The sequence below is a fragment of the Lepisma saccharinum genome, chromosome 1 (genome assembly GCF_977018435.1).
Source record: "Lepisma saccharinum chromosome 1, izLepSacc3.1, whole genome shotgun sequence".
In the NCBI taxonomy this organism is placed as follows: Eukaryota; Metazoa; Arthropoda; class Insecta; order Zygentoma; family Lepismatidae; genus Lepisma; species Lepisma saccharinum.
This window is the reverse complement of record NC_139229.1, coordinates 92,990,736-93,017,487: the sequence shown is the minus strand read 5'-3', so window position 1 is coordinate 93,017,487 and position 26,752 is coordinate 92,990,736. Positions and strand designations below refer to the sequence as shown.

At 36.7% G+C, this 26,752-nt stretch overlaps 1 protein-coding gene across 3 annotated transcripts in view; it reads right to left on the bottom strand.

Annotated features, from left to right (window-relative positions):
• LOC145997930 (aldo-keto reductase 1B-like) overlaps nucleotides 1-26,541 on the bottom strand; it is a 33,867-nt gene extending 7,326 nt beyond the window's left edge. Inside the window, exons 1-6 of one of the 3 annotated variants that reach the window (XM_083134657.1) lie at nucleotides 26,406-26,541; nucleotides 12,573-12,740; nucleotides 11,320-11,436; nucleotides 4,843-5,034; nucleotides 3,890-4,096; nucleotides 253-401 (exon numbers count right to left, since the gene is read on the bottom strand). In XM_083134657.1, coding sequence (XP_082990783.1) covers nucleotides 253-401; nucleotides 3,890-4,096; nucleotides 4,843-5,034; nucleotides 11,320-11,436; nucleotides 12,573-12,740; nucleotides 26,406-26,480 — 908 coding nt within the window. In that variant the 5' untranslated portion in view covers nucleotides 26,481-26,541. Of the gene's footprint in view, nucleotides 1-252; nucleotides 402-3,889; nucleotides 4,097-4,842; nucleotides 5,035-11,319; nucleotides 11,437-12,572; nucleotides 12,741-20,538; nucleotides 20,696-25,313; nucleotides 25,502-26,405 lie in introns of those variants that run through there. The other 2 variants (XM_083134656.1, XM_083134655.1) reach the window with 2 other exon arrangements.
• Nucleotides 26,542-26,752: the final 211 nt, after the last annotated feature.

The following is a 26,752-nucleotide window of genomic DNA, read 5'->3' as shown; positions in this document are numbered from 1 at the left end:
TACGAGCATGCCATTTTGTAACTGGTGTCACATACAATGGGATAAATGCCTAAACAGTGGTGGACAATACTTCTGAGGTTCATTATGTAAGTACTGTGAAATATCCTCTGCCTCATTATTTATTGTATGAGCCTCATACAACAAATTATCCTCTGTACCAGCAAGTGCATTACTAACTCCACACTTAAAATGCAGTAATAACTAAATAAATTTAAAAAAACAAGAACAACAACAACAACAGAATTCACTCACCAGTCCAAGTGGCACACTCGGCCATTGCAGTCAAATGTATCCAAATATTTTATATCTTCTGGAGTCAACTGGAAGTCAAAAATGTCAATGTTTTGCTGGATTCGGGATTTTGTCACTGACTTGGGAATAGTAATAACACCACGTTGAATCTGTAGAGAGAAATGTTCAAATTGTTAATAAAAGAACAAACATATGTATATTATAATGAACTGTGATAATACGAGGAATGTACCAAAAAGATACCTATTTGGTATAAGTAAAAAAAAACAAGCCACATTTTTCATGCATACAAAATTATCCTGTTGTGAATTTTACTACACTGCGAGAATAGAGTCTAAACAGCAGGATGGATAAAAGTAGTGAGTAATAGCATTCTGTGATATATATATATATATATATATATATATGGATAAAAGCAAGGAGGGCCAAAAGGGCTAAGTAAAAATCAAATAAGGTAAAAGGAAACACTCACCAGACAGTAGGAAAATTCAAAATTTTCGCTAATTTACAGCATCATCGGTGTGAGAAGAAACAGAAGACGGAACCGGAAGTTGGGGTCCTGCAGAGTTGCCAGGTCCCCATTGAAGAAGAAGCGGTGCATAGAACCAGTGTTTTTTTCGTTCTACGCACCGCTTCTTCTTCAATGGGGACCTGGCAACTCTGCAGGACCCCAACTTCCGGTTCCGTCTTCTGTTTCTTCTCACACCGATGATGCTGTAAATTAGCGAAAATTTTGAATTTTCCTACTGTCTGGTGAGTGTTTCCTTTTACCTTATTTGATTTTTACTTAGCCCTTTTGGCCCTCCTTGCTTTTATCCATTATATATATATATATATATATATATATATATATATATATATAATATATATATATATATATATATATATATATATATATCTATATATATTATATATTATATATATTTGGTCATTAAAACTAAAATTTGGCTCAATTTTCCAGAACTAAAACAATGTGAAAATTTTAAGCATAGAAGGAACAGTAAAAATGCATGTAAAAATAACACAGTTTTTAAATTAATAACACCGAATTTTGCCCTAAACCATGAAAAATAACACAGAATTGCAGTAAAAAAATTACATCAGCATTCAGAGAAAAATAAAACTAGAAATACACGTCCCTAATAATTAGTAATAATTGCATAAAATAACTAGTATTTAGGAAGTAAACGTGGCATTTATCAGGTTATCCAAACTTGTTATACTGGATTATGTTCAATATTTGTATGTTTTCGAATGCAAGTCGCTGACGCTTCGAGCTCAGGAGATCCTTAGTTGTGGAGAAACTACGTCATCTTGAGAACTATTGGGGATGTAATACCGTTTAATAGCTCTTGTTGTGCTCTACAAAATGCTCTATGTAGCTGCTCAAGTGAACATCATTTATTTTTCTGTCGCAATTTTTTAACAAAATATGAAAGGAAAGGAAGGAAAAAGGTTCTGAAGCATCAAAGAAGGGATAAAAAGGGAAAAAATGTGCTAATCTCACAAAAAAATGCAACAATGTGTGTAATTTTTACTTGATTTAATGTCCTAAAATGCATATCTCAAACGATCGTTATCAAAAAGCTACATTTTGGGAAAGGTACTGCACCTTAAAATCCATTCATTAATCATAACTTTAAGGCTAAGCCAATACTGCTTTGAACCAACGCCGATACTCTCACCAATACCAAAGTGTGAAAATTCTGATAATTAAAAATCATTTGAAATATTAATCAATCTTAGTGTGTAAGTATTGCATTCCAATTATAAACATTAATTTATTAGAGTTTTGCATCAAAATATTCAAGAATTACATTAATTCCTCTTATGTAATCATCAAATACAGTTTTTCCACTAAATACTAGCGCAAATTAAATTGAAACTTCGAATTTTCCATAATTTCCAGTTTATTTGTATTCTGCGAAAGTGCCACATTGCCAAAATGCTGGAAAAGTATCAGTCGGTAGTGATAAAAACTAGGGCTGAGCCTTTACCAATACCATCTGATACTGATAAATTAAAAGCTTCCTCACAGTGGAAGAGACCAGCTCTTCTCAAAAAGCTAAAAACATTTGATAAAACACTGTTGTCATCACCCAACAGGGATGACAAACAGCTGGGAAGATGAAAAGTGCTGAAGGAAAGCAAAATCGGAACATGCAACAAGAATATACCAAATACTTAAAACGACATCACAAACACGACACATCAGAGGGGGCAGCCCTTGCAACAAGTGACCATGGGTTGGACGGCTAGGTCCAATACACAGTCGAGTAAGAAGAACTTCTCGACAAGAGGGATGGGACGAAGAACGCCATGCACCTATGGTGGACTTAAGAGCATGAAGCTTGTTCCCCATTACCGTATCCCACTCCTCCTGCCAAGTGTCAAGAAAGCAACAACGAAACACATTCTGCAGGTCACTATCTGGCAGAAGGTGGACGAGAACATCGGCATGTGCATCAGCAAACTTTGCGACAGCATCGGCTGTTTCGTTTCGCACCAGTTTTGTGTAAAAATACTACATTGTGTTATAACAAAGTACTTCAATATTTTAAAGCAAAATGCTTGGTAAATTGAGTGGAATACTTACACACTAATATTGATCAATATTTCGTACAAATGCTAATCATTACAATTCAAGAATTGGTGTCAGTGGGAATCTGTGAGAGTATCGGCATTGGTTAAAAGTGGTATCAGCTCAGCCCTAATAAAAACCAATCGATACTTTCCGATACCAATTCAGGTAAACTGCAACTACTTGTTACTATTGGACACCTTTGGACATGTGAACACTAATGCCATCCCTTTGCAATTTAGAGAATTAGTTCAACTGCACTAGCTGTATGAAGTGGCTTTTATCAGTAATTTTAACAATTAATGACCAAAAACTAATAATAAAAATTCACCCAATTATTACCTAATACATATCTCCGTGCATAAATATGAAATAATTTATCACAGGAACCATATTACCTAACTTACCACATTTCTTCGAATTCAAGATGCCATCAAAAGTAAGTGCATTTTTATTATTCCTTCAGCTTTTGAGAAAAAAATTACTTCCAAATTGATGCTCATAGATGCACATAATACCAACACTTCATTCGAAGAATATCGTATTCTTACATTTACATCGTTACATTTACCGTTCACAATACTACCATTGCCATTATTATTTACCAGTTGAACAATATCAGCACGTTACACTAATACCATGGTATATTTATACACCTTAGATTTGAAGAAATACAGTATTTGAATTGTATAATTGTTAGAAAACAGCCAAGTTTTTCCAATATTTGGCAAAAATATTAAATTTTGGCATTAACAAGCTCAAAATTTAAAAGAGAAAATTACAGAGTGAAACTAATCTTAAATCACCTACGTGAAGTTTCATGTTTCTGCGTTGTAGAATTGGATAGTTTCTTTCTGAATAATTTTGAAGGCTCCATTCCAGATGCCTTACCCTTATGAATGAAGGCAGTGAGCCTTCGAAATTATTGTGAAAAAAAATCCAATGGTGCAATGCGGAAACACGAAACTTCACGTAGGAATACTTAAACTGCGTTTTCCGCATCCATCATGTAATCTTATATATATCATTATGAGATATATATTAAAACCTGCATACCTGATATTTCAGGACAACCTGAGCAGGAGTCTTCTTGTACTTATTTGCCAAGTCCTTCAACTTTGGATCCTCTAGCAGCTGTGGATCATCAGGCTTCGCCCACGGGCGGTCTGGGGAGCCGAGCGGGCTGTATGCAGTCACCGTGATACCTTTAGACTTGCAGAACTCAATCAGCTTCTTCTGGTTTAGGTATGGGTGGCACTCAACCTGTGCAGAGGGAAATAATGGTGTGAGAAAACATGGGGGGTAAATGCAAGGTTGTTAAAGATCCAGGAGCCCATAAATTTTTAGGGGTTCTATTGGATTCTGTAACGGGATCGGATCCTTTTTTCTCGCATAATTTCAATTCGATCCAAGTTGTGTATTGTATCATTTTAATACCAAACTTGGACAATGTTTAAATTGATCCGGAAAAAAAGGTTCCGACACAGAATTGAAATACTTTAAAGATAAAAATGTTCTTTACGGTTCAGAACCCATTTACGCTTGCTGATTTTCTCTCCCATAGCAGAATTGAATTTATATACAATTTTTGGACCTTGAAAAACACTGAAAAAAATTATAAGAAAGAATTAATCTCCTTAATTTACACATTGCTGGATATGAAATTTTAATTTTCGTACTTGACCCTCAAACAGTTCTATTTTAAAAATTACTTTATGTAATCACTATGGTCGTGCCTATTGTTTTTGACAGACATGTGAAATACGACTTTGGGCACTTAACACCTTTAACAGACAAGGGGTGGTGAGGTGTGTGTTTTTCAAATGTGTAGTGATTAAGAAAAATAAGTCATAGAAGGAAAACTACATAATGTAGAGCATTGTCTTTTCGCCACATGCACACACACACAAATACTACATATGATTATTTTAGATGAAAGAATGCATTTCAGAATTTTAAACTGCCTAATAATTCTGCTGCAATTATTCTAAAAATTAAATGATCCTTGCCTGATTAGTGACTGGCTTAATTTCAGCCACAGCAAGAATACGCTCAATCTGCTCAGAGTTGAAGTTTGACAAGCCAATGGACTTTGTATAACCTTTCTTCACCAAAGGCTCCATGGCTTTCCAGGTATCTACGTAGTCTGCTTCACTGTAGAGGGTTTTGCCATCCTTCTCTGGGAACAGTTCATCGCCATCCTGGGAATAAAAAAAAATATATATGCATGAATTTCAGTCATAACGGTTATGTAGATCGAACATATTTCATCCCGAATCTTTCTCTTTTAGATCGAACCTGAATTTAGACAATATATTTAAGCATTCAATTCAGAATGCTCCAACAAAATTTTATTTTAAGCCTGGCTCTGCTCAGATACGCTAATTGGGATTGAGTCTAAAGTTAGCTCCAATCCACTGTGCAATGTGACTCCATTGGGAATCAAACCTGAGACTAGTCACTACAGTGTTGGGGAGGTCTTTGAATTTAACAGTGGCAGGTCGATCAACTCAATGAATCATAATTATTAATACAGTGAGACGTGTCAATACCAGATCTTAAGAAGGTACCAACTAATTTCACTTGGATATAAAGTTAAAGATACGTCCAGCACTTGACAGAGTCAAATCTTTCTTCATAGTTTGAAATACAGATACAGTGGAACGTTCATAACTCGAACCTCAACATCTCAAATTCCTTGATAAGTCGCATTTTTTGTAATCCCCCTTGAATTGTCCATAACGCTCAATACTAATTTTACCTCAATAACTCGAATAAAACCTTGATAAGACGAATTTTTGTACAGTTTATGGAATGCCGTTAGAGCTCAATAACTCGAAGGTAGACTATGAAAAACCTCTATGAGTCGAAGTTAAATTCTAATCACCTTTTTATAACTCGAAGTTTTAGTCGCACGGACCTCAATAAGTCGAAGTGTAGGGTGCGTACATACAATGTCAAGTGATCAACAATCATGTCGGGACATACGTAGTGCCAACGTTCAGAAGGGTCAGTAAACTTTAGACCTCTATAACTCGAATTCAGCGATTTTGGCCCTCAATAACTCGAACCTTGGTAAGTCGAAATCCTTGATACCTCAATTTTTATCTTTTCCCCCTAAGTTCGAGTTATCAAGGTTCCACTGTATTACAGACAAAACAAGTTAACACATACATTTTTCTGAGTGAACCAGATGTGCTTACAGCCTTCATGCTGCTGGGGCAAAATTACGTTATTTTGATCATGTGATAAAATTTTTGGAGTGTAATATTAGCTTAGTATCTTAGCATACATGAAAATATCCACATGTGACATTATAAACCAGTTAGTATTTTCATAATGTTTTAATTTCCACGTGCATAGAAAGAACTAAAATATCTAAAAAAAAACAACGCTTTCTTCAAGGTAAAATTTCTTATAATTTTAAAGTGAAGAGTAATCTACTTTCCACCTATCGTTTACTTCAATTATTTTGCTCTCCTAGTTTACAGCTGTTACAAGCATTTCAACACATTTTTTGAAGTAACATTTCTGGAGTGTTCATTGTACATTTATTTGTAGTTTGATCAATGTTACAGTTAGAACAATAAGACCCTTGTTCTTTGTGTTCTCCCGAAACATTCCGTCAAAAAATGTGTTTAAATGCCCGTAACAACCACAAAGTAGGAGTGTGGTACAGTGCAAGCAATACATACATACAAAAATAATTCAGTTATTTTACATCACTTTTCTACCTCATGGGTTACCATAACAACTAGAATGAATGATTAACAGCTGAAATGACACACCTCATAAAGAGGTAAACCTATTAATTATTTAAAAATAAAATTGTGAACTATAACAAAATTCTCTATGAAACAGGGATAGGGTGAGTTGGCATATTTTAGGCCTCAATATGTTAACTTTTACACAAGCTATTACAATTCTTGTGTGCCATTAATGTTTACATATGAAGGGCTAGGGTGTAAAATATGGTAAGTGACATTTTGGTAATTTCTGAGTTAATTTAAAAAAAAGTTATTAGAAGCCATACTGTAAATAAATTGTTTTTGTGTTGTGTTTACTAATTTCAGAAGGCTTCACGGAGACCAAGGCAAATTGTATGACATGGAAATTTCACTCGAAAATTGAAGGATGGCACATTTTACTTTGTAACTCAAAAATGATCAAAATATCACTTAACATGTTTTACACCCGAGCCCTTCATATGGGACATTCCATTGTCATAGGTGGGACACCCAGACTACATTTTTGGCATTAAAGTAACTATGCTACCAATAGTTAAGCAACATTTTTCTTAGAGTTTCTGTGCAATGAATTATGAAACTAAACACTGTTAATTGAACATAACTACCCTTAAAATACTTTCCCAAATTTATAGCTATAAGTAGAGTTGGAAGTGGTCGGAAAAAAAATGGCTTTTTTGGAAAGAAACCAGAGTTTTTTTCCGTGGCTTTTTTGGTTGGGCTTTTTTCGACTTTCATCACAAGTGTGTCTCAAATCAATGAAAATACAGGAGTTGGCAGTATTTTTCCTGTTCCATGGTTTTCGTTTATCTCCCCTACTGTAAAATAGACACTAATTTCTAAATGTAAAATACCATTTACAATATGAAATTCATAGCTAGACATAAATAGTGCTTTCAAAAGCACTGTTTTTTTTGAATGGGTGGTTCTTTCCGAGTGACATCTTCATATTTCGGAAGGCTTATTAGTTATATCTATGTAGTATAAACATATTCACATAACTAGAGTAGTTTTGTATGTGTTTTTAAAAGAACATTGAAGTGACAAGTGACATGGACGGACCCCTTCAGTCTGTAAGCAAGCATTCACCATGCATGTAGAAAGACCGAGGTTACATGATGCGTGCCCATGAAGGAGCTTTCAGACTGAATTCACAGATGACAAGCGACACAGTCTCCTTCAGTATAAAGCAAAACTTTCACCATTTCGGTTCAAAAGGTTGAATGAATTACTGAGGGTCTGCTTCCCTAGTGACACATGTGACTTATTACTTCGGTCCGAAAGTTCCCTGAGAAAACGGTACAGGCCAAGTGTCAAGCAACACTTGCAGCTTATATTGCTTCCGTTCGAAAGGTTGCATTTACTTCTAATGGTTCGTTTCCAAGAGCCACGTGTCGCTTCCATCTCAAAGCTCCGTTAAACAGGATATATACACACCTTTTTTTAAGTCCATTTCATGGTCAGATGTGTTCATCAGGACTACATGTTTAGTTTTAACCCTAGCTTACCCATTCCATATGGGAAACTTACATACCGGGAGGCGGCTCACAAGCCTATACTTTTTTTATCACTAAAATTCAAGAAAACATTTCATTATTGAATCACTGCTTCCTTTGCTGATTATGTGCAGTTATTCGTTAATTATAATAATTACAAAAATTACTTTCATTAATAAAAAATAATAACCAATTATTGCATGAGTGTCTCTCGTATATTTTATCATTCACTAAAACCCACAACATCCATAATGACTTTTTTATTAATGCATTTTTGTTTGTCAAAGTGCAGTTGTTTGTTACATATAATAATTACCATCATTACCAACCAATTGTACACTGTCACTGGCATGAGTGCCTCGAATGAGACTTATTCAAAGATGGCACCTGATATGCGCACCAAGTGCATTTTGCCTCCTAATTACATTACATTCATGTTTTATGAACAAAAATAATAGATAAATATGTAATTTATTTTCAAACATTTGAAAAATCTAAAAAATAGAGGTGGTGGGCCTGCAAGCATCCCCCTCTCTCTCGATAAGCTAGGGTTAAAATTGTATCTGAGCCGTTATGCAATATGTGTCCACTGGGATTGGCCAATATCTGTCTCTTGGCTGCTACATCATTTAAATTTCTTTTAACTAGTTGTAAAATATGTAACTACAAACTTGTAAACTCATAACAATAACTTCAAGTGAAATAGGTTAGCTCTAATTGGTAAAAAGCCCAAAAAAAAAAGCCACAATTTCCAGTTTTTTTCCCCAAAAAAGCAGACTTTTTATCAGAAAAAACAGTCCATTCAAAAAAAGAAGGCTTTTTTGCAACTCTAGTGACCAATTTTGTGACATGGGTGGGACAGATAAAACGCCTCTTTACTTAATAAGAAATTTCTTTTAATTTTGGTGAATATTAAAAGTACAAAAAATAAAATTTAAGACAATGAGAGAAGGTAATTGACCTTTTAATATTCTAGTGGAATTGAGGGGGAAATGTAATAAAGGACAAATTAGGGCAGGACACAATGCAAAACAGAAGTAAATTAAAAAGTTAAAATAAACGAACAATACATAAAATATCTTCTAACTTCAATTATGTATAATACTTGAATTTTTATCCAAATGACAATTTTAGATTGTTGACTCACAAGTTAGAATAAAGTTACAACATTTCATTTCATTTTATTTCAAAAATTGAGATTCAGGGGAATTTTGAAATGAAATGTTCCATATAATCCACAAAACATTCATTGACTTATCTTTTTATTGAGTAATTGTAATTATGTATTTCATGAAGTCGTGAACCAAGTTATGTATACATTATACAAAAATAATTAAACATCATAACCTAATAAAATTATACCATAATCAGGGAAAAAAGTAGTAGTCCCTTTGGATTGATTTGGTGTTTTAAGTCCATTTTATGAACATTAAGGCTAATCGGGACTGGACCTACAGTTTAAAGTGGGATCCGAACCACTATGTGCTTCCACTGGGTATCGAACCCGGGACCCTTGATTACAAGGCAACGATGCTACCACTGCGCCATTGGGGAGGTCCTAGTAGTCCCTTTGAGGCCAGTGCATTTTTGGATGTTAGTAAAGAAAAGAACATCCTTTAACACTAGAAGCGCCAAGCCGGTCATTTTGACCGTTTTTCAAATTGCAGTTTCTGCCTTGTACAGAAACCTTTTTCTTCGTGCGTTGAAATTTTGTGACTTTTCCTAAAATTTGCAGTACATTATTACTGCTATGCGTTATTTACAAACAAAATAATACTAATGGAAATATTTGTGTTTCTACCTAGAAGCGCCGTTGCCGGTCATTTTGACCGTTAATGTATTTCAATGGAAAACCACTTCTCGATTGGAACATTGCACTTACAGTTTCCACCCCTATTATTCCTTCCTCTTTTGGACTCGCCCATATATGTTGGCATATTGTCAAAGCTGATAAGGAGAAAGTGAGGACTCAGTTTCGTTTGAACACTGCAGTTTGTATGCATGTTTTCTAGACAATGTGTCCTCAGGGGACACTCCAGGGGAAAATCTGACAGTTGACGAACAATTGTTTCCTTCGAAAGCGAGTTGTAGATTTACGCAGTACATGCCAAACAAACCAGAAAATTTTGGTATAAAATTGCCTTTCCATACCTTGGGAAAGATGAATCAAGGAATGATAATGTTACTGTACCTGAAAATGTTGTATTGAGAATTACTTCACCTTATCTAAACGTGGGTAGAAATGTAAATACTTATAATTATTTCACTTCGCTAAAATTCGCTGAGAAGCTAAAGGAGAAGAAGACAAGCCTAATTGGCACTATGAAGAAAAATACAAAGGAGATTCCTAATGAAATTGTGAACATTAGAACACAAGTGTATGAAACATGTTTGCTAAAAAAGAGGGACATTACATTTTGAGCATACCAAGCTAAACCAAACAAAAATGTTCTACTCCTAAGCTCCGTGCATTCAGATGTAGAAGTAGATTTGCAAAGCCAGAAGAAACTCCCAGAAACAATCAAGTATTACAACAAAACTAAATGCGGTGTTGATGTTGTTGATCAAATGGCACGCAAATATTCAGCCCGTGCTTCATCACGTAGATGGCCGATACATGTGTTTTACAATATCTTAGATCTGGCAGCATTAAATGCATGGGTAGTTTACAAGGCAGTCACGGGGAGGAATGTTATGAGACATAACTTTTTGATAGAATTTGCTGAGGAACTAAGAGAAGGACATTTGAATGCAAATCCCAATAAAATATTGTCAACATCAATATCACATGCACGGAATGTAAGTGGCTCTGTTTCCAGAAAGAGGCGCCAATGCCAGGTGGCATTGTGCAATGAAAACAAAACAAGTGACATTTGTTCAATGTGCAACAAATATATTTGTGGGAAATGTGTTTCTGATGTAGAAAAGGTACTGAAATGCAAAAAATGTAATATGTGAAATTTCATGACTGAAACGTATTTCCTTGAAGAAAATTAATATTTATTGTTGTAATTAGTGCATGAAAAATAAAAATCGCTAGGTTTCATGATATTTTTGTATTTTGTTACAAAATATTTTGTTTTATTAGTAATAAGATGATTATTGGCAATAGCCATTTTGAGAAATGGTCAAATTTTAAATACCGGTCATTTTGACCGGAGGTGGAGCTTCTAGGTAGTAAAAAATCCTGGAGCTTCTAGTGTTAAGTACCCATTAAAAACCCAAGTATGATGATTTTAGTTACCTTGTATCCCATTGGCCAATGGATGAGGTAGAGGTCAATGTAATCCAATCCTAAGTTCTTGAGGGTCGTTTCGATTGCTGGTTCCACAAGGTCAGGTCGGTGGAATGTGTTCCATAGCTGAAAAAATTAAGCTGAGCATGTAAAGCAGTGAATTAAACATGAGTGTCATTTGACAATGCTAAATGTTAGTTTGAATGTTAAAAGGAAAATTAGGAGTCAAAAGCAAGTGAAACACCCGGTACATGGTAATATCTACATAAAGTTACAAGCAAATTCGTCCGTAGTATAGCTATTTAAAAGTCAAAATCTACCAAGTGGATATCATTGGGCGACACATACTGTAGTTGGCATATAAATATATGGTTCCTAGAATAAAGTTCACTAAATAAGTCATTCTTCAACTATATGCTCCTCATTCTAGTTCAATACTACAATATAGATGAAACCAGGAATTTCTGAATGATTGAATTAAAATTGTGGAGTGCATAGACACGTATGGCCATTTTGCTTCTAAGTATACAAGGACAATTTCCTCTTAATCTAAAACTCTTACCTTAAAGTTTAAAAAATGGGTGTAAAGAACTCCTTGAGAAAAGTTAAAAGTGCAAGGCTGTAAAAAGACCTGCACAGAAAACACACATTAAAAAAAAATTCCTTCCAGACAGTGGAAAATACCTCCTGTTCTCAAAAAGCTAAAAACATTTGCTAAAACACTGTCATCAACCCCTAACATGGATGACAAATCGTTGGGGGAGGTGAAAACTCTTTCTGAGGAAAGTAAAATCGGCACATTCGAGAAATTAGTTTTCAATGATGTTTCCAAAGTCAATAAATAATGAGCATACTCAGTGCTCGAAAAATCTTCTTCAGAGCTAGGTGCCAGCTCTGAAACTCAGGCGCCAGGTAACCACCTACTGGCAATTGTGCATACTATAACAAGATGAGCATCACTGTATTCAAAACATCACTAAATCATGTGAGAAAGAGGGAAATGGGGGGGTTGAGAGACAAAGAGTAACAAATTGTTACTGATTTTATGGAATGTTCACAACGTTGATAAAGAAAATCATTTGCTAACTTGCACTGTACTGCAATTTGAACTTAGAATCTTCAAAATTTCGTACATGCAAACTTAAAGAATGGCAAAATTTCAGCAAGAGATCACTCTCGCCAGGCTGAAATTTTTAGTCGCCATGGCGACCTGACTACCGAGATTTTTCGAGCCCTGAGCATACTTATCCCTGTGGTCTTACCTTGCTGGTAATGAAAAGTTCCTCCCTCTTTACAACTCCTTCCTTGATTTTAGCCCTGATTCCTTCGCCGACTTCCGTCTCATTTCCGTACACATGAGCTCCATCGAAGTGCCTGTATCCAGCATCTATGGCATCCTTCACTGCTTGAGTCACTTCACCTGGTTTGGACTTTAAGGTAAAATAAAACAATGTTCACACTGTATGTAACATACACATTTATAAATGTGGATAACAAATCAGAAAGTAATAAATAAATCTAGGGCAGAACCAATACCAATGCCGATAAGGTGGTAAAAAGTGTGAAAATGGTAAATGGGGTCACTTTAAGGTGGGTTTGCATTTGCCATTTTGACCTCCTCCCCCCCCCCCTTTCTTACTGCTCTCATCTGAAAATTTTGATGTAGCCCTATCAGATCCCCAGTGTATGGCAGTGAATCAAAATACCCCTGCCTCAAGGTAAGAACTACAGAGCCACTGGCAGATTGGTAAACATGGAATTTGCTGGCCCCCCACCTTACAGAAACTCCTGTTATTGGCACTGGGTATTTTCACAATGTTCTCTGACAACTCTGTGATAACCCAACGTATTGTTAGTTTTTGACATATCATTGAGAGTGGTTTCTTAATTTTCGATGGAACTGTGCAGGAGATTGGCTTTTAGATGTCAAAAGGGGGCATGCAACCGACACTTATCTGGGGTGATTCCTTAATTTTAAATATAAAGAAGACTGAGATCGCCCTCTTGTAAGTCAAGGTAGGGGAGGGGGTATCAACTACACCTTCCTCCCATAATCAGTTTCCATGAATAGTGTTAATGAAATGTGCCAGCTTTCTCAAGGTGCCCCCCCCCCAAAAAAAAAAATTGAGTTTACATTGGAATCTCAAGATTACTGATAAAAATGCACAAAAATAAACACACAAGACTGTTGCAAATAAGGATATGAGATAAAACTGACTACTCTATATCCCAAATGCTTTAGCCAGGTGTTAAACAAATATGAAACACGCCTCTGTTATCTGGGAAAGAGAAAAAGAACACATCCCTAGTCTTGAATTTTCATAGGTTGAAAATTTCATTTATCAGCTGTCCTCCATTTTACAACTTGACATTAATTCAAAGAGCTGTTATCAGCGTGGTAAGTCACGTTTACCTAAGTGATTGTTTTGTTTGTTATATATTTGAGTACCAAAAATCTTGCAATTCACTGCTGTGCGCTTGGAACGTGGTATCTTTTTCTTGTCACTATCATTTTACATGCATTGATCACGTGGCTGGCATATTAAAAGATTCGTGTTTCAACAACAGGAATTTTGACCATATATTAGGCTTTATGTTTATGTGTCCCTAGATCCAATGTTACCCCGAAGATCTTCAACTGTCGCTCCCCCCAGCGACCTTTCCCCGCGGCGAGCTGCGAGCTGGATGGTCATATGAGGAGAAAACTTAGCATAACGCTCATGGGAGTATTATTTTACTTATTCTCTTGGGAATACCTAACTTCCCACGGCGTAGAAAATATATAACGGAAAGAGGACACATTGAAGATTTGGTTTGTCGTAGGAAAAAGTCGAAAACTACCATTTGGTTAGCTGTAACTTGAAGCTGAAGTTGATGCATTTTTTTCTACGTAAGGAATGCATCGGAATCTGAAAATTCTTATTATATATTTCAAACATCGTGACCTGCTTAATAATGAAGTTGAAAAAATAGCTTCCACTTGCAACATGGGGAGAAATTCATATTGTCTTGTGTAGTCGGGTTTCTTTTTAGCAGCGCTGCCCATTCGGACGATATTCAAATAAATGCACGCCTGGTGCGAAACTGTCACTCCTCGCCTTAAAATTTCCAAATTCCGTTCCAACGAATGTTCGGTGAAACTTGCCACAAACTTTCCGAGAATGGTGATACCTTCCGAAATCTCCTTACTGCTGAATAATGTGAGATGAATATGACTAACTTGGCGACATTGCAAACGCCTAAAAACCTGGCCAAAATGAATTTTACCAAACTTCACAAAAAACAAAACACACAAAAAAGGCAATAAATGTCATGTTCAAACAACCGAAAAAAGTTTAATCTTAAATGGTTAATGTAAAAAGTTCCATCAAGTCAAGCCTCATGTGCCGTGCGTTCACTAGTATTATAGGTAATCCCTACTTTAAGAATATGAAAGAAAGTATTGTGCAAAAGTTTTCGTCACTCCAGAATACGCCCGTGGGTTCAAACCATGGCATTTCCTTCCGAAAATAGTTCTATATATTTATCATGATTTCATGTTCCATTGCTATAGTCACTATTACCATAAAAAAAAGTAAGAGAATGGCGTAATAAAATGAAAAATACGACAAAGGTTACGAAAATCTTGTCTCGGTACCGCTCCTATTCGAACTACGTACTTCTTTATAAACATATTACACACACAATTGAGGTTTTATGTAAATGTGTGTGCGTGTGCATTATCAGAGCAAGAATAAGCTGTGTCAGAAATAGACTCCACATTACAGTTCTCGGTTTCGTTTACATCTCCGTCAACAGTGTTGTTCACCGCAAGATAATATTACTATGCGTAGAGATTTCTGACCAAGTTGGAACTCCCGTAATATTGAAAATAAATCTTGTTTTCTAATGCCCAGTGGCGCATTTCGGAGATACCTGAAATTTTCCAGTGTCATTAGAATGTGATTTCGGTCATCGCTCTGTAGGACTACATCACACGTGTACAGTTAAAAGAGCAAAGGGGTGTTGTCACCGGCTTAGGAGAATGGTTTCTCCTTATCTCGTTTTCGGGCTTAGAAATGCTTAATAAACAATTTCATTAAAAATAAAAGTGTATTTTACGAAATAATTTAGTCCACACAGAGGCAGCCTCCATGGTGGATTGGACAGTGTAACGCACCAGGAAGCCAGATGTCACGGGTTCAAACCGAACGCTGGGTAAAGCATGGGTTTATCACTATATTTGTTGCATCACCAATTTAATCTGTTCATCATCCATCCACTTCGTCGCGATTAACCAGTGAAGTAGAAAATTTGAATTGAATTGTTGTCCACTATATATAATAAAGTCTACTTTATGCACAGATAGGCTAATCGGGACTGGACTTAAGTTTATATTGGGATTCGAACCACTGTGCAATGTGTCGAACCCGGGACCCCTTGATTATCAGGCGACAACGTTACCACTACACCATCGGGGAGGTCCATGAGGCAGAGAAGTAAAGAAAAATAACCGAAATAGAAAAATATAATTCCTTTGCACTCTGAACACCACAGCTAATCCCAACTAAAACTGAAAATGACAAACTCGTTTGGTAATAAATATTTCCCCAAAAGCCTTACAACGAGGAATATGAAATCAAGAAGATTTATGGATATTTCTCATGCATGATTAGCAACACTGTCGTTGATAAACCCGACTTCACAGCTTGGCTTGTGTAATTCGAAATGTATGCCATGCAACTGCCAAGCAGATAACAAGGGGCCAACTATTTATTCTGCGTCTGGTGGGAGAGCTGTGGGCGTGTGGTTCTCAAGTCAATGTGATAAGCCCTATCGAAGGTCTGGCACCAGAAGCACAGGTGTGTTGTAATTTAACCACTTGGCAATACTGATAGCCGAGCTTCGAAAGGCGAAACAAGCCTTTTACGTAATTAATATAGTTGAAATGTTGTTTTAACGGCAAGGAAAAAAAAGGCGTGCAAAAATGTAAAGAGCTATTTGTGCAATATGCAGACAGTAGCGTAGCCAGGGAGGGGGTTTTAACCGTCAACTGGTTACAGTGATTCACCGGAGGTGGAGTGGATGCCCCCCCCCCGTTCGAATGTGTCCCCTTATTGCCCCGCCAAACAATAAAAACTAGATAAATGAAAAAAAATCGACATTCTGACAACGTCGAATTTTCAACCGTAGGCGATCGGAGGGAACATGGACGATGTAATCAGCTGTTTACTATGTACTGCTGTCCCTGCGTTGCCAAAATGCTTCAAACACATCGGTGTCAAGTGTTTGTATCATTAGGAAAGGGGGGGGGGAGACGTAATATTTAAGGTTGTTGAAGTTTTTGACAGCGAGACAAGAGAGGGGAACACATGGCAACATGGGGCACTCGGGCACAAGCAAAGCGGAAATGAGAGTAGGAAACAAAACTTTCGTTTGGCAAGTTTACCGGGGTGGTTCTCATCTTGCATGACCTGCATTATGGCAACCGTACTCAAAGCGGCCCTGTCAAGATGTTACCCTGAAGGGTAGGCAATCCGCTTTACTGTTGTGTTTATGAGGGCTGTCGACATGAAAGGGTGCACTTGCACCTGTCTCGGCACTTCTCTCAAATATTTGATTTTTACTATTTAGCGTCGCTTTTCTGCCACTTTTGGCTAATCGCGACGATCAGGATGGGTGATCCTATGACGAAATTGATAAAGGGACACTCGCAAAGAACCCGGAACCATTGGCTTAGTACTGCGCTGTGCTAACCACTCCGCGACGGAGGCCGGCACTCCTCAAAGAACCGCTACACAACACACGGATATTAAAAATAAGATCTGTTCGGAATTCCTCCCTGAGAGCATCTTCGTTTGATTCATTTATTTTGTTTTTTCCTCCCTTTTCTACCACATTTAGCTAATCGCGAAGATGAGGACGATATGGTGAAATTTATGAAGGGACACTCGCAAAGAACACTCATGCCCAGGCCGGGATTCGAACCCGGGACCCCTGGCGTCGTAGCGCGATGTGCTAACAACTCCGCCACGGAAGTCGGAGAAAGAGAGAAAACTTTACTCACGCTGACTAGATTTACATAATCTTGAGAAAGGGGTAAGGCGAGTCAAGCCTCGTCGTAATTCAAAATCCATGATTTCAAAATTGGTAATTTATTCATCTCTCTCTCTCTCTCATCCTTCCTTTTTCTTCCTTGTAATTTGCTATCCCTTTCTCTCTCATTATGTTCAAACAAGCAGTAATTAGAATGGTTTTTGAAAATCCTAAGATCCAGTTGGTCTCGCCTAATGAATATCTGTGATAGGGCAGTTTTGCTGTTGAAGGCTCGTGATGTCGTTTTTCACTTCCACGTAACGGTTGCAGCGAGGCGACCTTGAGTTCCTTATCCTTGAATCTCCCTACAAGGCTGTGTATGCACATGGATCGCAGCTGGGACACACACTACTCCATTAGATGCACACTAAAGACGTAAAATATTTCCTCTTCCAGCTCGCTGACCTTGTGTCTACGCGACTGTCGCCGTGTACAATGAATAAAAGCAAGAGTTCCCTACTGTTCAACAGAGGCATCATATCCAAAGTAAAATTTACTTTATTTTTACTAGCGAAATACAGGGAAGTGAATACAAATATTTTCAGGACTTACTTGGAATTTAGACCAGCAACCCTTATTTGGGAGTGCATTATGCGAACCGCTAGGGGACAAGTTTTTTCCTCTACCCATTTTAGGCCAGTGGCGGTTTTAGGAAGTAATTCTTGGATGTCCCCTTAATTTGTATCAAGAACGTACTAAGCTGCGTAACAAGTGAATTTTTAATATTTCTACACAGAAAAAATTATGATAGTTGCAAGAACCGAAAGTTTTCTGAAATATAACTAGGGCTAGGATTTTTATGATTTAGCATAATTTTTTGGTGATGATGTGTTCCCTAAATATATAGAAATTCATATTGTGAAGAAACTAATTGAATTAAGGTGCTTTAAAAGGCCATTTTTTGGCATTTTTGGCCATTTCTACGTGGTAGAGCATATTTTGATGGATTTTCGGTCATATTCAGCATATTTTCGCTTTTCCAAGAAATATACAGTGATTTTCGAAGTGGATTCGTTCTTACTACCATGTTCACTCGAGGTTGTTTTTTTTAACTGGAGCGAAATCTTTTTAATTTTTTATTTGAAAATTTAGAGAAAGTATTCATTGTGCATTGCAACTTAGGGCCAGTTATAAGGGAATATTTTTCAAATTATAGTGCATGTTTTGTAAAATTTTAGGTCATAAGAGAATATTTTAGTTTGCATATTTTGGTTATAAAAATCCTAGCCCTAATAATAACAATAATACTAATGATAATTACCAGATAATTTGCAGGATAATATTGAATTCAAATTACCAGGTAATTTTGAAGCAGCACAATCTAGAATACCAGTCACAACACAGAGCACTCATTTGATTCTGTGCACATTGGCAACAATGGAGGAATTTCAATTTTGAAAGATGATTGTCTTTAGTATTGTTGTTGCTGTCTTTTGCCAGTCATTTTCAAAATATGATATTTCATCTGAACATTAGCGCCCCCCGTTTTTAACATTTTATTCGAAACATCTCGTCTCAAGGAAACAAAAATACCTCGGTACCTAAAATATTTGGATGTGAAATTGTCATAAATCTTACTCATAGTGCATAGCGTAAACTTTATGGTGTACGACAATGCAAGACGCTAACGACTTTGGTGAGTTCTCACGCCACACAATTATTGTCAAATATACGTTCCATTGTCTCGCGCGTTTACACGTTCAGCGTTCAACTATTTACAATGGTAGTTTAAAAAGCCGCATTCCTTGCACTTCTCTCGAAAGCACGTACTTTACGTTTCGCGACGGTCGCGCAACATGGCTTACTCGAACCGAACTGCAAACAAATTCGAAATTTAACTGGGCTAGTGCTGTAAAAACCAGAGGTGCAAGCGGTGCATAATTTGGGAAGGGGGCGGGGGTAGTCTCCAGCCAGCAAAATTTTCAGAAAGCATTTCCATGCAATAGGAACATCCTCCTAGCTAGGCCCAAGGCTCGACCAAACTTTCCCCCAGCTGAAGTACAAGAATAACCAAAGTCCTGTACCTTCTTTATCTACAGTGGATCCCACTTTAAACTGTAGGTCCAGTCCCGATTATCATATCTGTGAATAAAGTTTACTTAAAACAACGACACAAACAAGCTTTTACGTACAGCATCTATTAGTTTTCTGTTTTGCTTTTGGAAAGGAGCTGTCCTGAAGATGAAAACGCGCGCACAAATGTTCGTTAATTCTATGTACTGTGTTTTTGCAATTTTATCCCCTATTTCAAATTGCGATTGCGATTTTGCCCATATCTCTATCTCGAGAACCTGGCAACCCTTGTCGTAAGTTTGCACCAACACAACACCGCCACGGGCGCTTAGTGTCACAAAACTTGAGAGAAAAAACTGATATCCTCAAGTTCACAAGGTGACTCGGTCTCAAAACTATATTAGATTCTTTCTTCGAAATGAAACATTTGTTTCTGAAAACTACAATTATTTTCCTAATCCAGTGTTACTTTTCCAGGCAACAAATTATCAAATTAACCTTTCTGTACATTTCAGCAGTAATGATTTATTTTTTAAGAAATATAAATAAAATGCTGATCCTCAGGCCAATGTTTTGCGTGACACCACATTTTCCAGTATTTACATAGAATCGTCCTAAGTATATCTTCACAATCAAACACACTTTATTTATTATAATTTGATGAAAATTTGAGTTCATTTTTAGAGTTATCAGTAACACACACAAAAAAAAAAACCTGCTTGCAGTTGTACGAGTCACAGCTGCTTATCCGGATTGAAAACTGTAAAAGTCGCGGGCGTAACTTTGGACCTAACTTTGGGGGGACAGAATCTACAAGTTTTCCATCCCATAAAAATATCGGCCAGGATTTACTAAATAACTGTTGCATTTGCGAAATCACAAAGTTTACTCCTTATTAATTTGCTCCTCAGCTCCCGCGCCCCACAAGGTTCACAAAAGCATATAAACATAAATTTTAATAAACTTGAAAGTTGGGGGAGGGGGGCAACCACTCCCTTGCCCCTGTCAAGTTACGCATATGGTAAAAGTAACTTGTTTCTTTCCAAGAGAGGACAGTAACTGTAACTTAAGCAAAATAAGTAATTATAGAATTATAGCTGTTATTTATTTTTTAAAAAAGAAAACTTCTAATAACCCTACCTTCCAGGATCCTAGTCCAAATATAGGACACTTCTTCCCATTATTGAAGGTAATGTTAGGGACTGCTTTAGGCGCCATCTGGAGAAATTATCAGAAGTGTCCGTGAAGGTAACTAGCTCCGACAGAGAGTGACTGCGTGAAAAATCTCAGCAACTTTTATTGCAAACTGCAATGTTTGATAAGAAAACCTGTCGTCCAATCTTTTCTCAGCGATAAATCCAACACTTTAACGCAGATAAAATAGCGGTGACGCAACTTACGTAATATGAACTTTCAGCAATCAACATGCAGAAGCATGCGCGTCCGAGGTCACCACACCAATCAATCAACAAATAAGAGATAGCGTAATTTGCTCTAGTGGTGATAACAAAAAAAGTTAAATTGATAACCCTTGAAAGAGAAGCGTGTCGATGGAAGTGACAGTGTAGTGAACACCCCCAATTAAAAAGAAAAAAACAACAACAAAAGTTTCACTCATTCACTATCGCAGAACTCCGAGGGAACACTTGTCCCCCTCCCCAAATTTTCAGGTTTATTAAAATTTAAATGTTAAGGGTACTTTTGTAACGTCCTGGGACCTGAAGAACAAAGAAATGCAGATCATTTTGTATGATTTCGCAAATGTAATAGCTTTTTGGCAAAAAAAAAACCCTGGGGGAATTTTTAGGGGATTAAAAACTTGTCGATTCTGCCCCCCCCCCCTCCCATAAAAAAAGATTAGGCACCAAGTTACGTTCATGGCTATGAGACCTCGGAATAAGAAAAGTTATCCTGTATATACGCAACCACACAGCACGTGTATGCCAACGACATTTACTTTTAACATACAATGCATTAAAATAATTAGTAGTACCTGGCAATCTTTTGGGCGCGAACACACTGTGACAAACCTCGTAGGCTATTATTATATCTTTAATGAGATAAAGACAACGTTAGATGGAGCATATGTTGTTCTACTACAGAAAGTAAATGCTAGCGGAAACCACGAATCTGTGCTGCGTGTCTGCATACATACAGGATAAAATGGCAGTTTCGGAAGGTTCAAAGCGTCAAAACAATACTGTAACCAGATATCCTCTACATGCTGGGAAAGTTTGTTGAAGGCACCATAGGCGTAGCTACGGGGTGTGCCGGGTGTGGCTAGGCACACCCTAATGGGCTTCTTTATCAAAGAGAATTAAAGACATTTCAATAAGAGAGAAAATAAGCGGCAGATTATAAAAAGTTGAAAATGTCATTACTTGGTACAAACGTGTGCATTATCGCTGATGAAACAAGTGTCTATAGTTTTTCGATGTTTTGATGTCTATTGATGTAAATGAAGTTATTGATGAGTTTAAGAACATTGTACCTTTTGACAGACGTCTCTTATTATAGATGACGTGTATTTTGATGTATTTGTTTGTAACATTTATGAACATTTTGTGTGTGTGTAATTTCTATGCAAACACTGTCATTTAGTGAATTTATATTCCTTTACAAACATCAGTGCAGTTAAAGAGCCAAGTGATTGTGTTTCAAAATATGCTATTAAAAAAGTACAAGACCTCATTTTTTTTTGTGCACACCCAAATATAAAGTTCTAGCTGCGCCTATGGAAGGCACCCTGTATATATGCAGGGTAGATTAAGAAATTCATACTACCCTGTATGAAATTTAAGTTTTACAATTCAGTTGGTTACATGTAGAGTTTGTGTTGCAGATTTAAATAAAAAAGAGTTTCCAAATAAACGTTGAGCGCATTGCGACGAATTTTAATGTACACTTTCGATGTTCTTTGACATAACACGTGCACATGATACAACGCTTGGAGGGGATGCGTGGAATTGATGAATCTATTTAGTCTAAGCCTTGACCTGTTTCTCCCTTTGGGGGAACATTATTGAATGTGTCACATTTGCCTTGCAGGAAGGAAAGCAGAATTGCATTATCTGAGAATGTACAATTGTTGGCTATTCAAAGGACACACACCCAAACTGCACAAGCGATTTTAAATCGAGAGCTGAACTAAGGCCATTATTATTATCAGGTGTAGATACAACTAAAAACAATTCAGGCGCCAGCACTTTCTTTTCTTTCTTTGAAAATACAGGCTAAGAAACTCACGAATCCAACTATAATATAAAGCTACACATTTGGAACTAAGACCTTAAAACATTTAATATATTAATACAAGTAATTAATTCTTGTACCTGAAGAAAGCATTATATATATTGTATTTCATTGTACTATTACTGTATATTGCAATGTCTATGATCAATAAATTACCGGTAATAGCATTAATAACTACGTAATAACGGTAACACATACATACACAAATTGACATGTCCGATATCACAGCATTAAATGCAAACGAGATTCATGGATGAGATAAATCTAATCTGACATATAGCCAACTCTACTATATCCCTGCAGATTTTAAAATTCGGCTAGCAACAATACAAAAATAAATGTAGCTATATGACCTGTTTATTATTCTGATTTAATGATATAGGATACAGAAAACGCACAAACATACAAAAGCATCTGTACTAGTTATTTTAAAAAGAAAGTAATGGAAATGACCATGAGTGAACTCTAATTATATAAAATATATATATATTTTTGGAACTAGATTTGAAAATTCAGGCGCCACGTGAAACTTTTCTCTACCCTTGATTATTATTATTTATCTGCAGAATGGTTAGATTTAAGGGTTCTTTAGTATTATATGGATTACCTCATTGCATTGCTCAAGTGTTTTATTGATTTGTGTAATTGTGTAATCGACATTCATTATGATAAGTACCTAACCTAACCTAATACAGTGTTCCTAGTATGTCCATAAGTGTTTCTTTTGCTTCCCCAGAAAACAGGTAGTCCGTATAATAGTACCCATTTAAGCTTACAGTATATTTCCTATTGATTCTATGACTATAAAAACAGCTCAACGAACATATCGACTATTTAAAAAAAGAAAGTGAATAGATGGAGATAACAAGGGTGCTTGAAATCTTTCACCCACGATTTTCATGAAATATCGATCTTCTTATTGGCACCGAGAGATGAGGATAGTTTTTCCGTGCAGGTTAGGTCGTTTCATATTTTCTTTGGAAGTGAGCTATACATTTTTGTTACTTCCTAGACAGTCGTTAAAGGCTATTGGTGTAGCACAGTGATTAGTAGCTTAACAGCAACGTAGTTTTCGTTATATCCGATGTGCGTTGCTTTATAAGCGATGGTAGGTTAGGTGGGCGTCGTGTACTCCCCCCAAAATTTGCCTACACTTTTATAGGCCGTCCCTTGCCTTATCCTACCAATTTTCAGCTACAAAACATTATCAGTAAGGCCAGGAATTACGTGGAATTTGCTCTTTCCCTGTAACTCAATAAATGCTTGACAAATCTCTGGTACTCAATTTTTAATACATATCTAAAAGTTACGGATTAGAGAATGCAGTGGCGTGCCCAAGGGGGGAGGTTGATGGGGGTTATAACCCCCTTTCGCTCCGCCCCGTATTCCTAAAATAAAAGAACGTCAAGGGTAGGAAAATATGACAAAATTAGGGCTGACTACCAAGAAAAAGTATACATAACCCCTCCCTTTCGAAAATCCTGGGCACGCCACTGAGAGAAAGTATCGTGGATTTCATGGTACTGTACTTATCATTCATTAAATTATGTATTCAACCACAAAGGTTTGTGTCCAAATTGTAAATTGCCATAGTATGCGGTATTTCACTTGCATCACTTTTATATCATGATATAAATGTAAAGCTGCCAAACTGAATACAATAATAGAACAAAAACGAGTCTCAGTACAATTCCACATTGTGCAATACATATCTCGAAAACCAATTTATGTGATGCATTGTGTGTGTGTGATTGGTTGTTCCATTTCTCTTCGTTTTAAGAACTAGCTTGCAATGAAGTATTTTGGTCACAGCCAACATGTTCCCTGTCCTCATTCTAACTATTCCTTTACACGAAACAATCATTATTTAATTCTTTGTGATGGGTGTACACTTCTAAACCAGACCACCCGTTACTTGACCCTGCTTTATCCATTCAAGAAACTTATATTAACAGACTCCCTGAAAATACATCGTATCAAACATTTTCACGTGGCAAGATTTTGTCCTTGCAAATACTATTTTCATCCATTCTGAACGTAAATATAAATTTTTCGAAATAATGGATCCATGCCAGGTCTTCGTTAGTATTTAGGAGTGGTTTGCGAGACTGAAAATTGTGTATGATAATTACACCCCTTAAACATACTTTGTAACGATAAAGTATATGATGGACAAATTTGAGATTCCTTCACATTTTTAGAAAGTCCACCACATTGGATGCTGATCGTGCAAGCGTGAAATTGTGTTTTTAAAGTACAATAATTCAAACTGACTTCGTTGGTGACGATTAAATAACGGAATACCAGTATGTACATAACAACTGTTTCGTTTTTTTAATATATATTTAGTTTTTACTTATTTCATAATTAAAATACGATAAAAACACTTCCCAAGTATGTTTATTTTTATTTTTTAAAACTTTTCAGTGACACAAGAGAACACTAATGTCGGTACGAAGACGTGCGTAGCTTTTCATTCAACACGAATGGTAGATCATAGAAGTGCCTAGGTTTTTACATACTACCGATACTATCATCACAAACATAACCAGCCTCAACAGAAGAGACCGCGACCTTGACCAACTGACCAACCTATGTGAACTGAGCGGCTTCCTGACATGTTTACTTCGAAACCTATTTTAAAAATACTTCCACTTTCTTACCTTCCAAGTGCCAAGTCCAAATAAAGGCATGGGCAGTCCATTGTTCAATGTAATATCTGGAACTTGCGGTGCCATGCTACTGTAACAGTACTTAACACTCTTACCGGATGACACAGAAACACAACTCAAAGTGTTGAACCTCCCCCAACTTCCGTGCCGGTACAGGAATGTGCAAGCTGAAGCTACGAGACTCGAGACTCGAAATGCCATAATAAATGCGCATGCGTACAACCAACGAAGCTTAGCCCAGTGTCGTCTGCTAGTAAAATAAAATACTAAGAAAAAAAGTAAATATTGTCAATCGTATTCATTTCGAAGTGTCATAATAAATAAAAGCGGACAGTAATAGCACTCTACTTTTAAAAAAATGTTGATTTAAGAAAGCAAAGGAGTTGTATTGTATTGATTATTGCAGTGGAGTGGAAATGACCATCAAGGTCACACTGAAAATAGAAATAACAGACTTGTACGAACTTACTTCAAACTTCAAATCGAGTGGTGAGTTCACGATATTTCTTTAACGTTCACATCAGATTTAACACAAATATGTGGACATAAGAACTATTGTTTTGATTGATTGATTTGCTTTATTTTACATCGCTTCTTGTGCCACTTTTGGCTAATTTGCGAAGATGGGGATGAGTGATGACATGATGAAATTGATGAATGGACACTCAAAAACCTACATGCCCGGCCGGGATTCGAACCCGTGACCCCTGGCTTTGTAGCGCGATGTGATAACCACTCCGCCACGGGGGGCGGCAACAATTGTTTTGAAAATGTATCGATGCCGTAGAATTAGTTCTACCATACCTTTACGTTGTACATGAGCAAAACCGAACGAAGAAAATAATACTTCATAATTGTACAAATAATAACCAACATATGTGTTCGTGGGGAGTGAATTTACCTGCTTATTAAAAGTTTACGAGCTCAAAACAGAAAAATAAATTCCTCATGATTTAAGTTCAACGCATTTTTCTCGTGACTACGTTTTTCAAAGGACAAACATTTATCAAATACAGCACACGTGAAATTCAAACCAGTAATCCCATTGAAATTTTTAAATAATTATTCTATTAGTTCACTTACCGTCCATCCGTTAAAGGTACCTAGTCCTATGATGGGAATTGAGTATTCGTTATTCAGTTTTACGTCCTGTTTCATCCTGTCTCAGTTATCTCTGGAACAAGGTCGCGCATGGCAAATTGAGTAGGCTGAGCGCGTGTCTTCCTGTTTTACCTGAGTAAAATTTTTGGCGAAAGGGAATTCCCGTTTCGCCGAATCCTCTTTTGCCGAATATTTTGAAGGGAGGGAATTTTCCCTCCGCTGGGAAATGTCAGGTGTTTGCGGCCAAAATACACATCATTAACTTTTTTTTTTTTAACAAACAGAAATTTTATTTAAGAAGTTATGTGGCGAAAGATACCTAATTAGAG